Raw genomic sequence first — 16966 nt, 5'->3', positions numbered from 1 at the left:
TGCTGCCAATGTATCAGGTTTAGGTTTAGGTGTATTATTATCATGTGTACAATGAAAAGCTACAAAGCTACAATGAAAAGCTTTGTTTTGCATGCTATCAAAACAGATTAATTATGCCTTACACAGATACAATCAATTCAAACTTAAGTGCAATAGATAGAGCAAAGGGGAAGATACAGAGTGCAGAATATAGTACAGAGGGCATAATATCGTGCAGAATATCAGTAACAATTAAAATATCTATGTAAAATTCCTATTACTTTTCTATGTCAAAGGATAATTAATACAAGCATATCATTAAATACAAAATAAACCTAATGGCTTATTGGAATGGCTTATTGCAAAAGTCCTAATAGTTTTCTTTGTCAAAGGATAATTTGTTTAAGTATATCATTAAATGCAAAATATGTCTAATGCTTTATTGAAATGCTTTCTTTGTAAAATTGTTATTAGTGTTTGTAGTGTATATAATGGTAACTGTATCCTTAAGAGTACCAGGTGGGGTGATTTGAGTCATGTGATATATTCATATTTTAGTCTCGTGAATATGTGTGTGAGAGTGTACTTTTGTAAAATATAGAAGACCCACACTGTGAAATGCTTGACTGAAACCTGTGTTTGTTTCTATCTACATGCCACTACCGTAATATCTTACAGTTTTCTATGTAATGTAAGTACATCATAAAATACAAAATAAGCCTAATGCTATGACTACTACACAAGACTTTCACTTCATTGAGATTTTGCATATGTGAATAACATCTCTCACCATTGTCCAGTTCTGGAATCTGAAGATAGCGTGGAGCAGTTGTGATGATGTTCTGTGCGTCTGCCTGTCCTTTGATGGCACCCTCCCTGCATTCTGTGGCAATGCTGGATCTCACGGCCTTTATGCCCACTGCAACTTGTCATGGTCACCTGTATCAGATGCAGCGGAACAGACATTGCATAACCAACAGCACAATTGACGCAATTACCTCCTCATCCAAATCCCCACTCAGGAACAATTCTGTAAGATAAATCCACATATAAGTAGCTGAATTTAATTTCCGCCACCACATGCATTAAAAGAGATTAAAGAAAAGTGCTTTTCTTTGAGCATCCAGCTGTTTCAGATACTGTGACATTGAATTCCTAGTATTACAATAATAAAGCAATTCAGGCATAAGTCACTTCGAAGGTTATTGTCCAAATTTAATCAAGTTAAAAGCCAAAAACAAGTAACCAAGGCAGGATTTGTGGCTGGCCAATTGCTTAAGATACAGATCAGGTGCAGCCTTGTCCCCATTGTTCCCTTCATGGTAGGTTTCCAATTACCGCCAGGTTGCAAGTGAATGAAGCAAACAGCAGCAAGTCACATAGTCGATCTCCGATACAGTTCCACTTCCTTACAAGCATTTGCCCACATTCTTTGTTGGAAAATGCACAAATCATAACATTGTGAAAGAAGAGGCAAATCAATACTTGATAGACCAGGGGAGAGGGGGGGAAGCTGAGGCTATAAATCAGATCAGCCATGATTTTGTTGAGCAGCAGAGGAGGCTCGAGGGGCTGTGTAGCCCATTCATGCTCCTGATTTACATGTGTATGCGTATAAACAATTTGTTCACCACATTTAGAGTCATAGAGCCATAGAGCATGGAAACAAGCCCGACAACCCAACTTACCCATGCTAACGAAGATACCTCATCGACACTAGTCCCATCCTCCCATGTTTGGCCCAGATCCCTCTAAACCATTCCTATCCATGTACCAGTTCAAATGTCTTGTAACTTGCACCATATTATTATCTCACTCCACTATGATTCAATATACCATTCTAAAATATACTTTACTTTATTAATTTGGGGAGTCTGCTTCAATCATTCTCTTGATTTGAATGCCGTTTGAATGCCATTACATTCACTCCACAGCCACATTGATTCTTTTTATCTTAAACTTATCATTTTGAAATGGAAATAATCTATGACTATTCTCTTGTCAACACACTCCGTTGCGCCTGCAAGGATTTAAAATTGGGAAGGTAATCCAAAGTTACTGCTTCCATAAAACATAGAACAGTACAGCACAGGAATGGCCCTTTGGCTCAAAATGTTTGTACTGAAATGATGTCAATCTCATCTGCCTGTACATGATCCATATCCCTCTACTCCCTGCACTTCCATGTGCCTATCCAAAATCCTCTTAAACACCACTATCATGGTTTCTACCTCTAAACCAAACTCAAAATCAAACTTCATCAGCATATCCACAAAATCACTGGAGGTGAGGAATAAACGGCTGTTTTAAACCTGTACATACAGTACAATTTTTCCAAAGGTTTGTGTACCCAAACAAACATGATCCAGTAATCCAGGACCACAGGAACATTGTCATTCCTTCAAACAGAATATTCTCAATGATCCTTTTATTCCTATCAGATCTTGGTCCACATAAGTTCTAAACCAATTGTCTTTCCCATCAAAATGATTTACAAAGCAATTTTACAGCTTGATTTCAGCAGCAGTTTAGTCAGGTAAATCCCACTGGAAAGAACTAAGGATATTAAAGGAATTCAACTGTACATATTATTTCTTAAAAACAATATGTGAAAGTTGACTTTAATACATACAATTGCATTATTTTCATTTCATGTTATAAACATTATTTTGCAAGCAGTCTTCCAGCACAAATAAAGTTAAGTACATCTTCAACTTGCATCAATAACTTATGCCAGGAAACTCCATACGAGTTTGCATTGCCAGACTCCGACCGTTCAAAGGAATCTCCAGATGGCCAGCTTTGACTTGCTAGAAAACATGGGACCTGAACATTGCAGGAAATTGCACCTAAGTGTTACCAATTCTGTAATTCATAAGTTCATAAGTTATAAGAGCAGAATTAGGCCATTTGGCCCATCACGTCTATTCTGCCATTCAATTATGGCTGATCTTCTTTCCTTCTCAACCCGATGTTCCTGCCTTCTCCCCATAACCCCTGGCACCCTTACTAATCAAGAGTGTCAGGGGTTATGGGTTATGGAGTTGTGAATGTGGAACTTGTTCACGCCCATTTGTCAACCATTCCCCAAATGCTCTCCATCACTTCAACTCTCAAAGGTGAGTTTGTTCTTATTACTAATAGAGGTGTTCACAGGTATCACATTATCAGTTGCAAGAACAGTGTGGAAACAAAGAACAGCAGGTGCTGGTTTACACCAAAGATGGACACAAAGTGGAGTAACTCAGCGGGTCAGGCAGCATCGCTGGAGAAAACGGATGGGTGATGTCTCAGCTTGGGACCCTTCTTCTGACTTGGATTCAGACTCAGATTCAGTTACTCCAGCAATTTGTGTCCAGCAAGAGGAGAGTGTGCAGTTTTGGATTCATAGAATATAGAAGAGTAGAGCACAGGAGCAGGCCCTTCTGCCCACAATGTCTGTGCCGAACATGATGCCAAGACAACATCTGCCTGCACATAATCCATATCCCTTCATATTCATGTGCTTATCCAAATATCTCTTAATTGCCACTATTGTATCTGTCTCCACCAAAAAGGCAGCCCTTTTTTTTTCAGAAATTCCAATTTTATTCCACACTTCAAATTTTTGGGTCATGGTTTGTGAATTTCGTAAGGGCAAATTTCTATAACCTGAATGATTGTAACGACAGGTCATTTTGTAATGTAATTACTGATGGGATCCATTAAAAAAAATCACACTTTTATTCTAGAATTGAAATTTTATAGTCCTCATTTATACATAATTCTCATTTCTGCTTCTGAATTATTAAAAACCACACATGTAGTAGACAGAGCTGGGAATGAGCAAAACACTAGATAATTGAGAGTTTTAGAGGGCATTAGCTTTATTTAAATTAAAGTCATGTTCACTTTCCATCAGTCATTTCAATAAAGATGAAAGAAATGCTAGTCCTGGCAAAAAATAGCACAGAAATTAAACTAAATGATGATTGAATATTATAATGCAAGTATTCCAAGTATCACTGTTACAGGAGGAATTCTGCCACAAAGCAATGATTTCAGAAAGGATTTGAGACGATATTCAAGTAACTTATTTGTAACTATGGACAGTTTTCAGCAAATTTAATTCATTCCACGTGTTATCAAGAAATGGCTGAGTGCTCTTTACACAACCCCAGCTGGACTGCTGAATGCTTATGTTTAGTTTATGGTCACGTGTATTGAAAATGTTTGTTGCGCGCTAACCAGTCAGCGGAAAAAACATACATGATTCCAATCAAGCCCCCCAATATGTTCAGATGCATGATAAAGGGAAGAAATGCTGCTGTTGGAGTAGAGTTTTAAAGGAGTGGAATGATTGCACTGCATGATTGCAGATCCACTTCTGTGACCAGCACACAAAGAGTCGCATGGCTTGTGCGTCACCTTGGATCTCTCAATTTAAAGCAAATTTTGCAGCTAGTCAAACTCTCCATTACGTGTAGGAAAATAACTGCAGATGCTGGTTCAAATCGAAGGTAGACACAAAATGCTGGAGTAACTCAGCGGGTCAGGCAGCATCTCAGGAGAGAAGGAATGGGTGGCGTTTTGAGTCGAGACGATCAGTCTGAAGAAGGGTCTCGACCCGAAACGTCACCCATTCCTTCTCTCCTGAGATGCTGCCTGACCCGCTGAGTTACTCCAGCATTTTGTGTCTACCTTAAACTCTCCACAGTTCATAAAAAAGCAGGGCAATTCTAATGAGAGGCATAGATAGTCAGAACCTTTTGCCCAGGATGGAAAAATCAAATACTAGAGGGCACACTTTAAAGGTGAGAGGGGCAAAGTATAAAGGAGATGTGCGGGGTATGTTTTTTACATGGAGGAACGTGCCTGGGACACACTGTCGGGGGCAGTGGTTGAGGCTGATACAATAATGGCCTTTAAGAGACTTTTGCATAGGTATATGGATATGCAGGGAATGGAGAGACATGGATTATGTGCATGTAGATAGGAAATGGTCTTTGCGTCATGTTTGGCACAGACATTATGTATCAAAGGGCCTGTTCTTGTACTATTCTATGTTCTGTGTCAATCTGGATATTTAGCACCTTCTTAAATGCCATCAAGGCACTTTTTAAGTGATGAGAGTTTTTGTCCTCATCACTCTCTGGGTAAAAGCTTTTTCTCCTCCCCTGCTTTCTAATCTTTCTATCAATTTCATTAAAACTATGCCCCTGGTTTTTGGCTTCTAGTTTAATGGAAGTAGATCTTTTCCAATTACTTTATCCAGTCTGCTACTCCAGTGTGGTCCTCATAATCTTAGAGACAAAGTCCTTGTTATTTGCAGAGGATAAGGGTTCAGACATACGGCAGTTAACATTTCCATAGATAAAACTTCCATGCAAGTTCCAGCCTGCATGTTTAGTTTAGTTTAGTTTAGAAATACTGCATGGAAACAGGCTGTTTGGCCACACCAACCAACTATCACCCATTCATACTAGTTCAATGTTATCCCATTTTCATATCTACTTCCTGCACATTAGAGCAATTTACAGAGGGCCAATTAACCAACAAATCTGCATGTCTTTGGGATGCAGGAGGAAGCCGGAGTACCAGAAAGGAACCCACGCGGTCACAGGGAGAACATGCAAACTCCACAAAGACAGCACCCAAGGTCAGGATTGAATATGGGTCTCTGGAGCTGTGAGGCTGCAGCTCCACTAGCTGTGTCACTATGCCACCCTGTATTAGCTCGTCAAAACAAGCTGAAACATAATGCACTGCAGACCCTGACTCTGGTGACAAATCCACTTGGACTCCTGACCTTGGTGTTCCCAACCTTGATCCTGACTTGCTTGTTCATCCAGCACAATCCTGGCCACACATCCAGATTACACTTCAGATGCCACCTCCTTTCACAAACTTCCCCGCATTCCCGACTCTGACCTCACAGACAACGTGCTTCTGCGGAGAACGTCAGTAAATAACAAGGACCTAGTAAACATCTCGACCAAGACATCCCCAGCCTTCATTGTTCCTTAGAAAACCACCCAGCTTATCCATTTCACTTTACATTTACAATTTTAATTCCCTGGCACCTTCCTTGTAAAATTCCCCTGCACTCTCCCGAGCACTATCACGTTGTATTTTTGAGACACAAGGAACTACAGATGCTGGAATTTTGAGCAAAACACTCGGAACTGCAGATGCTGGTTTACAAAAGACACAAAATTTTGGAGTAACTCAGCGGGTCAGGCAGCATCTCTAGATAGGTCTGAAAATAGATCGGTCTGAAGAATGATCCCGACCCAAAAGGCCATCTATCCATGTTTTCAAAGATGCTGCCTGACCAGCTGTTAGTCCTGCACTTTATATCTTGCACTGAATTTGAGTGCTGGACGAACTCAATAGGTCAGGCATACTCTGTGGAGAGAACAAACATGCGATGTGACTACAATAATAGTCAGGACTGATTATTGTATTTTCTCTAAATCATCCAATTTGCTACCACATCCCAAAGATGGTCCAGTTGGTATGTTAATTGGTCACTGTTAATTCATCCCTGTTTAGGTCAACAGTCAAAGAATCATGGTGGGTTTGTGGGCACGAGATTGAAAATTGTGTGCTGGTCACAGAAGTGGATCTGCAATCACACATTCCAACATTCAGAACTTAATGATGCTCTCCATACAATTCGTTTTCTGGGAATTAGAAATAAGGAGATTATCTTATGCTTCTCAAGTGTCATAGATCGGACTTTGGTGCTCCTAGTTATCATACAGTAAACCTTTTGTAAAACCTCAGTGTTATGCTTTTGTCCTTGTACAATTTAAGGGTAAGTGACTCTGACCCAACTTAAAAATAGATACAGACTGTTGTTCTCTTCGTGAGCCTGGGAGAGGAAATAGGAAATTTGAGCCTTTCTTGTTTGGTGGATGAGCCAACAATCATCTCAATTATGGATCCTGACTCAAATTCAGTGCAAGACACAGTGCTGAACTAACTTAGCTGGTCAGGCAGCATCTTTGAGAACATGGATAGGTGACCTTTTGAGTCGGGATTATTCTTCAGACCAATCTATTTTCAGACCTATCCAGAGATGCTGCCCGACCCGCTGAGTTACTCCAGCACTTTGTGTCTTGCAGGTAATTAATCTGCCATGTAATGATCCTTGGAGCTGAGGCTCGAGTAGGAGCTTCAACTCTTGGACCAAGATGGTGCTTTCTGCTAAATACGGACAAAATGTTGATTCAGCTCAAAACCCCACTTTAGCTATCCTGGAAACTGTAGCAACCAAAGCTGCCGATGACAAATAGCTTTAAGATTTGGCTTGAAGCTTCCCATTTTAGTGCTCTGTCCCATTCACACGCCGAACTCCCGTGCTTTGCCTCCCATTCCTCTTCATAAACCTCAAAGGAAGCCTAATTAACATAGTGTCCTCTTCCATTTCTGTACTTTTCAGTTTTATTCCATACATTGCTCCACAATTTCAGATCATAACAATTGCTCTCATTTTTGTTTGCTATTTCCATGTCACATATTTTCATTTGTCCTATTACCAACATTTGCTTTGCATTATCATCACTTTTGAGGTTTAATCTCTCCTGCCTTACCCCTTATTACAAACTTTGTGTTATTTCCTCTCACTCCTTCCAGTTTCGGCATTTACTTAAAATTTGTTCCATTTCTATCTTTTCTGACCTAAAAAGGGAGAGGAAATAGGAAATTTGAGCCTTTCTTGTTTGGTGGATGAGCCAACAATCATCTCAATTATGGATCCTGACTCAAATTCAGTGCAAGACATAGTGCTGAACTAACTTAGCTGGTCAGGCAGCATCTTTGAGAACATGGATAGGTGACCTTTTGAGTCGGGATTATTCTTCAGACCGATCGATTTTCAGACCTATCCAGAGATGCTGCCCGACCTGCTGAGTTACTCCAGCACTTTGTGTCTTCTTTTGTAAACCAGCATCTGCAGTTCCCAGTGTTAACCAGTGCAGTTGGGCACAGGACAGTATGACTGTTGGCTCCATTGTTTAAACTCTACTTTAAGGCAGTCTTTTTGATCACTGCTATGTCTAGCAAAATGCACTGCAGTTGTTGAAAGTAGCGTCTTAAATGTTCTAAATATGGTCAGGTGGCATGTGTAGAAAGCAACAAAATAAGCCTTTTAGGTCAGAAAAGATAGAAATGGAACAAATTTTAAGTAAATGCAGAAACTGGAAGAAGTGAGAGGAAATAACACAAAGTTTGTAATAAGGGGTAAGGCAGGAGAGATTAAACCTCAAAAGTGATGATAATGCAAAGCAAATGTTGGTAATAGGACAAATGAAAATATGTGACATGGAAATAGCAAACAAAAATGAGAGCAATTGTTATGATCTGAAATTGTGGAGCAATGTATGGAATAAACTGAAAAGTACAGAAATGGAAGAGGACACTATGTTAATTAGGCTTCCTTTGAGGTTTATGAAGAGGAATGGGAGGCAAAGCACGGGAGTTCGGCGTGTGAATGGGACAGAGCACTAAAATGGGAAGCTTCAAGCCAAATCTTAAAGCTATTTGTCGTCGGCAGCTTTGGTTGCTACAGTTTCCAGGATAGCCAAAGTGGGGTTTTGAGCTGAATCAACATTTTGCCCGTATTTAGCAGAAAGCACCATCTTGGTCCAAGAGTTGAAGCTCCTACTCGAGCCTCAGCTCCAAGGATCATTACATGGCAGATTAATTACCTGCAAGCATCTATTTGTGAGGCTGAATAGCCTTTCTTTAAGGACACTTATCTGTCTTGTACATGGTCCATATCCCTCCATTCTATGCATATCCATGTGCCTTTCCAAAAATCTCTTAAATGCCACTCAAATATCTCTTAGATGCCTCTTAAATGATTCCTTTATGTTGTAACCTGAGCAAGATAATACTGCAAGCATGACAAGTTTGCCTAGAGATAGACACAAAGTGCTGGAGTAACTCAGCAGGTCAAGCCCACATCCCAGGAGAAAAAGGATGGGTGACGTTTTGGGTCAGGACCCTTCTGCAGACATTTTGTGCCTTCCAGCACTTTGTGTCTATCTTTGGTATAAACCAGCATCTGGAGTTGTTTGTTTCTACATGTTTGCCTAGAATTGGATTGGGATGTCTCAAGACTCTGACCCACCAATGAAGAGGTATCAATGACATATTTCGTTAGCAGTGTTGGGAAGAGAAAATTGACAGTGGCATGGTCATCTTTTTTTCAGTTCATTTGGAACAAAATTGGCTAATTTGGGCTGGATTTAAAATAAGGAGACAGAGTACAGGATGGACATAAAGCTTAGTAGCATGGTGTCAAAGCAACAACCTCTCCCTCAATGTCAGCAAAACAAAGGAGTTGGTCATCAACTTCAGGAAGCGAGGTGGAGTACTGTATAAAAGTGATAATGGGGCTGGTTGAGGGCTTCCCAGTTTCTAGGTGTAAATATCACCAACAATTTGGCCACATCCAATTACATTGATGCCAGCAAGAAGGCACATCAATGCCTCTACTTCCTCAAAAGGCTCATTGAATTCAGCATACCTCTAACGACTCTTACAGATGCACTATCGAGAGCATACTGTCGGGTTGCGTCACAGCCTGGTTTGGGAACAGCCCTGCCCAAGATGGCAAGAAATTTGCAGATTTGCAAGAGAGTTGCAGATGTAGCCCAGTCCAGCACACAGACCAGACTCCCCAGCACCGACTACATCTACACTTCACACCGCTGCAGAATAGCAGCCAACATAATGAAAGGCTTCTCCCACCCCGAGCATTCCTTCTCCCAGAACCCAACAGGGAGAAGGTACAGAAGCTTGAAAGCACGTTCCACCAGACTCAGGAACAACTTCCCTTTGTCATCAGGCCTTTGAATGATCTTTCCATAACCTAGGATAATGTCCAATTCACCTCTACCCCACTGCGGACATTGGACTTTGTCTACGGAGCTGTTGTGTACAATGCTGAGAACTGTTCTGCGCGGTATCATCCCATTTGCTCTACCTCTTGATTATATTTATGTAATTATCTGATCTGATTGAATAACATGCAAAACAAAGCTTTTCACTGCGTATGTGACAATAATAAACCTAAACCTAAACCATTTTTATAGATTGCATCAGAGAAAGCATTCTATCCCAATGTATCATAGCTTGGCATGATGACTTGAAACATTGATGTCCTTTCCATCCACAGCTGCTGCTAGACCTGTTGAGTTCTTCCAGCAGTTTGCATTTGGAACATGGAACAGTACAAGCAGTTCTGCAATGGCGTGATAGCAGCTTTCCTGATAAATCTCACATTATGAAAAATTGTGTTATAAAATAAATTGTGCCACTGGGAGAAAGGGGGTTAGAGAGTCTCTGACTTGCAATAACTAAGTTATTTTTCCTGCAAGATTTTCAAAATAAAAGCAATAGCTTATTTTTTATTATTGCAAGCTACAAATAAAGGCTATATGTTACGCTGTTCAACAGAGAATCATTACACAAGTGCTACCGATGAAAAAGATAGATGAACTCTGATTCATTCAATATGATGGTAGGCAATTTTAGTGATTAACAGTGAACAGAATCAATTGTTATGGCAATTTCCTCTTAAACCTACTAATTATATTGGACATTAGCAGGTGCACACTACATGAGGAAGGAGCAGAGGTATTAGTGATGAATCTAGACTTCTGGTTGCTGCGCATATTGTGATATTACTTCAATGTTTGTGGTGGACAAGGTCCTCAACATAGTTGGCATTGACAGACCTGACTTCCAATTAGGATACAGGCATGGGCTCAGAAACAGTCAGGCCTACAGTGGGCTCCGATCTCAGATAGAGGTGTGGATGATGGAATGCATTCAATCAGTCACACTCAAGTACAATAGATAGAGCAAATGGGGGAAGATACAGAGTGCAGAATATTTCTCAGCATTGTAGCGCATCAGTTCCTTACACAAAGTCCAATATCCTTAATGGGGTAAAAAAAAGTGACCAATATCCTTAATGGGGTAAAAAAAAAAGGTGAATCAAACAGTAACCTAGCTTATGTTCAGAAGCAAGGACGATTGATTCCAAAAATTGACTGTGGCCGAACAGTGGGGAATGTGGCAAGGCGTAAGGATACTGATGGTAGTGTTGTCAGAGGCATATCACAGGTAGACTGGCGAGAGTGATATCAAGTATGTTTATCCCTCTAGTAGGTAGATTTCATTACCTGCCACAGACCCAATTAAACAACTTTGTCCTTTTGCACTAAGTTAGCTTGGCTATCTTGGTGATAGCTTGGCTATCTTGGTGGATCTCGGCGTGTCGCTGAGAAATCAAACGGTTTGAAATTTCTCGGCGACAGCTGGCTTGTCGCCAGGTATCGTAGCTTATTGCGGTCTCTGTCGCATGCTGTCCCCAGGTTTGATAGGTTCTCTTTAGATGCATTTAGAAGCACATAATATTAAAATAAGTAAAGTCATTTAAAAATACCATAAAATGCTTGTGTTTAACAAATTTATTTACCGTCAGAACATTTGACAGGTAGATTGGAGGCGACAGTTTGACGGTCAGGTAAGCGTGGGAATTTTTGCGATGTTTTTGGCCTCAGCCATTACAGTTCAAGTGGGCTCCAACCCCAGATATTCAACCCAGAAACCAGATATGCATCTCCCTTACATTTTCAAAGAATGCCCACACACTTTTCACAAAAATTCACTGAACCACTTAATTTTTAAAAAAAATACAGCTATTAGTAAACTGGAAGTAAATCCGGTTTATTCCTTGTTACAGTGAAGCTTGGTTTTTAAGTAACCCATACAAGGTGTTATAGTTCAAAACTCTCAAGTACTTACCAACTTGTCAGTGATTTCAGCGAAAACCAGGACACCGGAGAAGCATTGACAACGTGGGAATTTTCGCGATGTTTCAGAAGACGCTGTAATCTCGACCTGACTCGGCATTGTCGTGGTCATTGTCGTCGGGTAAAAGAACTGTTCGGCGATCTGCTACGACTTTGACGGTCGCCGGCAGGCGCCAAAAAACCCGCCTAAGTGGGACAGGCCCTTAAAGTAAACTAAACTAAAGATGTCCCACCCAGAGTACAATCACTGGATTGCCACTTTCAGTGCTTCTTCCAAATATCGTCCAGTATGCTGGAGTACGAATTGAGTAGGAATTGTCAGTTGAAGGTGGACATTCGGTAGTAATCCACGCAGAAGTAATAAATGTTGCTGCTGTCTAGCTTACACAGGGAACAATTAAGTCTTGCTGTGACAGTTGCATGGCAAGCTTCCAGCCACTGAACTAAAATTCTCAAAGAAACCCAAGGAGGTAAAACTCAAAGTAACTCAGTGAGTCAGGCGGCATTTGTGGAGGACATCCATGTTCTTCACAGATACTACCTGACCCGCTGAATTCCTTCAGCACTTTGTGTTTTACTCAAGATTCCAGCATCTGCAGTTTCTTGCGTCTCAACCTTGGGAAGTGTTCAATTTTCCATGATTTGCTGGGTCCCATGCAGTGGTACTGTTGCAATCTCATTGTGATCTGAGCTGCAGTCTTCCCCAATGGTCTTCAATCAGCACATCAGCACTGCAATGTTCCATACTCCATAGGGAGGAGAAACAGATGCTGAGCAGTCCAGAGATCCACTCATCAGATCATTCAGGAGCGATAATGATGAAGGTCATTGTCATAGAGTCATACAGCATGAAATCAGGCCGATCGGCTCAACCTGTCCACACCAACCAACATGTTCCATCTACACTAATCTCACTTGCCAGCGTTTGGCCCTTATCTGTCTAAACCTGTCCTATCCATGTACCTGCCTAAATGGTTCTTAAACGTTGCAATAGTGCCTGCCTCAACAACCTCTGGCAGCTCGTTCCATATACTCACCACCGTTTGTGTGAAAAAGTTACCCCTCAGGTTCCTCTCAAATCTTTCCCCCTTCACCTTAAACCTATGCCTGGTTCTTGATTCATCTACTCTGGGCAAGAGATTCTGTGCGTCTACCCGATCTATTCCTGTCATAATTTTGTACTCCTCAATAAGATCACCCCTCATCCTCTGGCGCTCCAGGGAATAGACTCCTAGCCTGCTCAACCTCTCCCAACAGCTCAGACCCTCGAGTCCTGACAACATCCTTGTAAATCTTCTCTGTACCCTTTCCAACTTAACATTTTTGCTATAACATGGTAAAGTCTAAAATGATAGGAAAATGTGAGCAGTCCACCACACAAATTCACACACATTGTGGAAAGTTCTAACAATCAACATACTGTGATATGCAATAAATGGCCATGATGTCAAGGAGGTTGAGAATGCTTCCAAGAACCAGTGGTGACAAAAAATGCATAACTACTTTAACAGATACAGGGCAAAAACAGGGATGACCCGTATGTTTTTTAAATGGGTCATACTACCATCTGGAGGCTTCATTTAGTACCCTTTACTTATTAAGGAGATCTCGTTATATTTTTGTACTGATGGAATTCTCTCTCCCTCACATCAAGTGGGTAACCTCTGTTTAGGCCAGAGTAATCCTGGTTTGAAAATTTATAGGCAATAACCTTAATCGATTCACAAATATTTTAGAATTACATAGACAATGAAATGTGACAAAAAAGGACACAAAGTTCTGGGGTAACTCAGCCGATCAGGCAGCATCTCTGGAGAACAGATAGGTGATGTTTTGGGTCGGGACTCTTCTTCAGACTCAACCTGATTAACCCAAGACACAGAACTACAGACGGCAGCCAAGAAAATCTTTGGCAGAATGCAGCAGTTTTGTATTGTAGCTGAACATACTGTTAAAGTTAAGCATATGATGCACATGTTCAGACATATGCAATGACACCAATCACAGTGCGATAATCTTTTTGACATCATGAACATAATGTCCTTTGAACATGCATGGCCTGCAGGTGGCATGGATCACTCATATAGAAGCAACTCTAGGCCTGCTTTTATGTTACATGAAGCACACCATCCTGATTTAGTCTGGGCCATGGGTGCAGGGTATGGCTCAACCTTTAAAGTGTTTATCTTCCCTTTTTGCCCACATGCCACCTCCCCCAGGTCACGGCTTATGTAGGGTCAATGCTTCAAAAGGTGTTGGGAAGGGGGAAGCACACCAATGCCTCTACTTCCTTAGAAGTCTTAGGAAGTTTGGCATGTCCACAAAAAGACTAACTCACCAACTTATACAGATGCGCCAGAGAAGCCATTTTATCTGGTTACATAACTGCATAGTTTGGAAACAGCTATATCCAAGACCGCTTAAAATTGCAGAGTTGTGATTGTAGCTTAGACCATCACGCAAACCAGTCTCCCTTCCATTGACTCCATCTACACTTCACATTGCCTCGGCAAGGCCACCAGCACAATCAAGGACCACCCTCTCCACTCCCCTCTCCCACCAGGCAAGAGGGACAGAAGTTTGAAAATGCATATCTCAGATTCAGGAACAGTTTCTTCCCAACTGTTATCAGGCAACTAAACCATCCTCTCACCAGCTGGTGAGTGGTCATGACCTCCCATCTATCTCATTGGAGACCTTCGAATTATCTTTAATCGGACATTATTGGACTTTATCTTGCACAAAACGGTTTACCCTTTGTCCTGTATCTGTACACTGTGGGCGGCTTGATTGTAATCATATATCATCTTTCCGCTGACTTCAGGCCTGTTGCACTGACCTCTGTAGTCACGATGACCTTTGAAAGACGTGCTGGCCCAGCTGAAAAACATCACAAACCCCCTGCTGGACCCTCTGCAGTTTGCATACCGGGCCAATAGATGGATGACGCATTCAATCTGGGCCTGCACTTCATCCTCCAACACCTAGATCGCCAGGGGACCTATGCAAGGATTCTGTTTGTGGACTTTAGCTCTGCATTTAACACCACTGTGCCAGAGCTACTACACTCCAAACTCTCCCAGTTGACTGTGCCTGAGCCCTTCTGTCAGTGGATCACCAACTTCCTGACAGACAGGAAGCAGCATGTGTGGCTAGGAAAGCACATCTCGGACCTGCAGACCCTCAGCATAGGAGCTCCACAAGCAGGGGCGTATCTACGGAAAATAGCGCTGAAATTGCGCCCCCGTCCAAACATCTGACACCCGGCTAACCGCCTTAGCCTGTGCGGAGGAAGGGTTCCCGGGAGATTTGGCCTGTGGTTTGGAGAGACTGGGGCCGCCGCGTCAGCAGAGGGTTTTGACGGCGAGTTTGTGAAGCAGGGACCTTAGGCACGACAAGGGCGGGCGGAGGGAGACACCAAAGCGGCAGGTCTGAAACAAGAGCGGACGTCTGCCGTCGGCCAGGTGAAGCAGCGAGTGTCGGACCTTCGGTCTCCAAGGGACATTTTTCCCTATGGAATCATTCCAGGGTCGGGGTTAAACACTTATTGCCTGCAGCCGTGGAGCAGACAGTCGCCTCCGACCTTGCTTGCCTGCTTTATTTATATTTTAGCCGAGCCAAGGGATTATTTTTACAATCAAGGGATCTCTGGGCGCGCGTTTCCCGGTGCCGGCCATCAGCGGGTGGACGTGGCGAGGCAACGCCTGCACGGAGATGGTTTCCACCCGCTGCCCCAATCTGTGTTTATGTTTCAATTGCACATGCCTTCGGCCTGGAGGCCTGCTACATCTACTCGCGTCAGCCTCCATAAACTAAATACATTTTGCATGTAATAACTGGCGAGGGTGGCCGCTGATGTGCTCAAATGTCCTAGCTAACCAAGGACCAGCGTTTGGGATTCAGAGATTCCCGAAGCGGCGTTACGGGCGACTATGACCAGCCTCATGGTGCGGGTGTTTGGGATGAGAATGCATACAGTCCCTTTCTCTTTTCAGTATCCGAGGATGGCTTGTCTGGCTTTAATAGAAACTGCTCTGTGGCGCCCCCCCTTCAAGTGGCGCCCAGGACAGGTGCCATACCCTAGATACGCCACTGACCGCAAGGCTGCGTTCTCTCCTCTCCTTTACTCTCTCTACACCAACAACTGCACCTCCACAGGCTCCTCTGTCAAGCTTCTCAAGTTTGCGGATGACACAACCCTGATTGGACTGATCCAGGATGGGGAGAAATCTGCCTACACACAGGAAGTGGCACAGCTGGCGTCCTAGTGCCTTCATAACAACCTGGAGCTCAATGCTCTTAGGACAGTGGAACTGATTGTAGACTTTAGGAGAGCTCCCCCTCCCCTCCCCCCACTTACCATCAACAACACCACAGTCACATCTGTGGAGACATTTAAGTTCCTTGGAACCATCATCGATTCCACAGTCAAAAAGGCCCAACAGAGGATGTACTTCTGCGGCAGCTGAAGAAACACAATCTGCCACAGGCAATGATGGTCCAATTCTATACTGCCATCATAGAGTCTGTCCTCACCTTCTCCATCATGGTCTGGTTTGACTCAGCCACCAAACACAACATCCGGAGGCAGCAACGAATCGTTCGATCAGGCGAGAAGGTTGTTGGCTGCAATCGTCCCCCCCATTGACGAACTGTACACTGCAAGGGCCAGGAAGCGAGCGGACAAGATCATCTCTGACCCCTCTCACGCTGGCCACAAACTCTTTGAAGCACTTCCCTCTGAAAGGCGACTCCGAACTGTCAAAGTAGCTACAGCCAGACATAAAAAGTTTTTTTCCGCGAGTAGTAGCTCTACTCAATAACCAAAAGTATGTGGTCTCTTTTTGATCTGGTTTATTTCACTCACCTGTTTAAATTGTAATGTTGTATTCTTAATGTTTTAATGTTTTATGCTTTATTCTTAATTGTTTACTGTATGTTCGTGTTGTTACTGGCGAGCGGAGCACAAAGGCACATTCCTTATACGTGTGCATACTTGGCCAGTAAACTTATTCATATTCATTCATTCATTCACATCAAACAGCTTTTCACTGTACCTCTGTAACCAGAGGTATAGTGTCACTGTAACCTGACAACAATAAACTAAATTATCCTAAACTAAAGGAAATTGTGATCTAATGGATTGGATTGGAGGGTCACACTTAAGAATTCCG

At 42.4% G+C, this 16966-nt stretch overlaps 1 protein-coding gene across 2 annotated transcripts in view; it reads right to left on the bottom strand.

The window, feature by feature from the left end:
• Positions 1-16966, bottom strand: part of cga (glycoprotein hormones, alpha polypeptide) — a 44238-nt gene that overhangs the window by 10181 nt on the left and 17091 nt on the right. For both annotated transcript variants that reach the window (XM_078405140.1, XM_078405139.1), the window contains one exon: positions 770-918. In XM_078405140.1, coding sequence (XP_078261266.1) covers positions 770-772 — 3 coding nt within the window. In that variant the 5' untranslated portion in view covers positions 773-918. The remainder of the gene's footprint in view (positions 1-769; positions 919-16966) is intronic.

The sequence above is a fragment of the Rhinoraja longicauda genome, chromosome 9 (assembly GCF_053455715.1).
Source record: "Rhinoraja longicauda isolate Sanriku21f chromosome 9, sRhiLon1.1, whole genome shotgun sequence".
Taxonomy (NCBI): domain Eukaryota; kingdom Metazoa; phylum Chordata; class Chondrichthyes; order Rajiformes; family Arhynchobatidae; genus Rhinoraja; species Rhinoraja longicauda.
The sequence above is the reverse complement of the archived record's forward strand: the minus strand, read 5'-3'. Positions and strand labels throughout refer to the sequence as shown.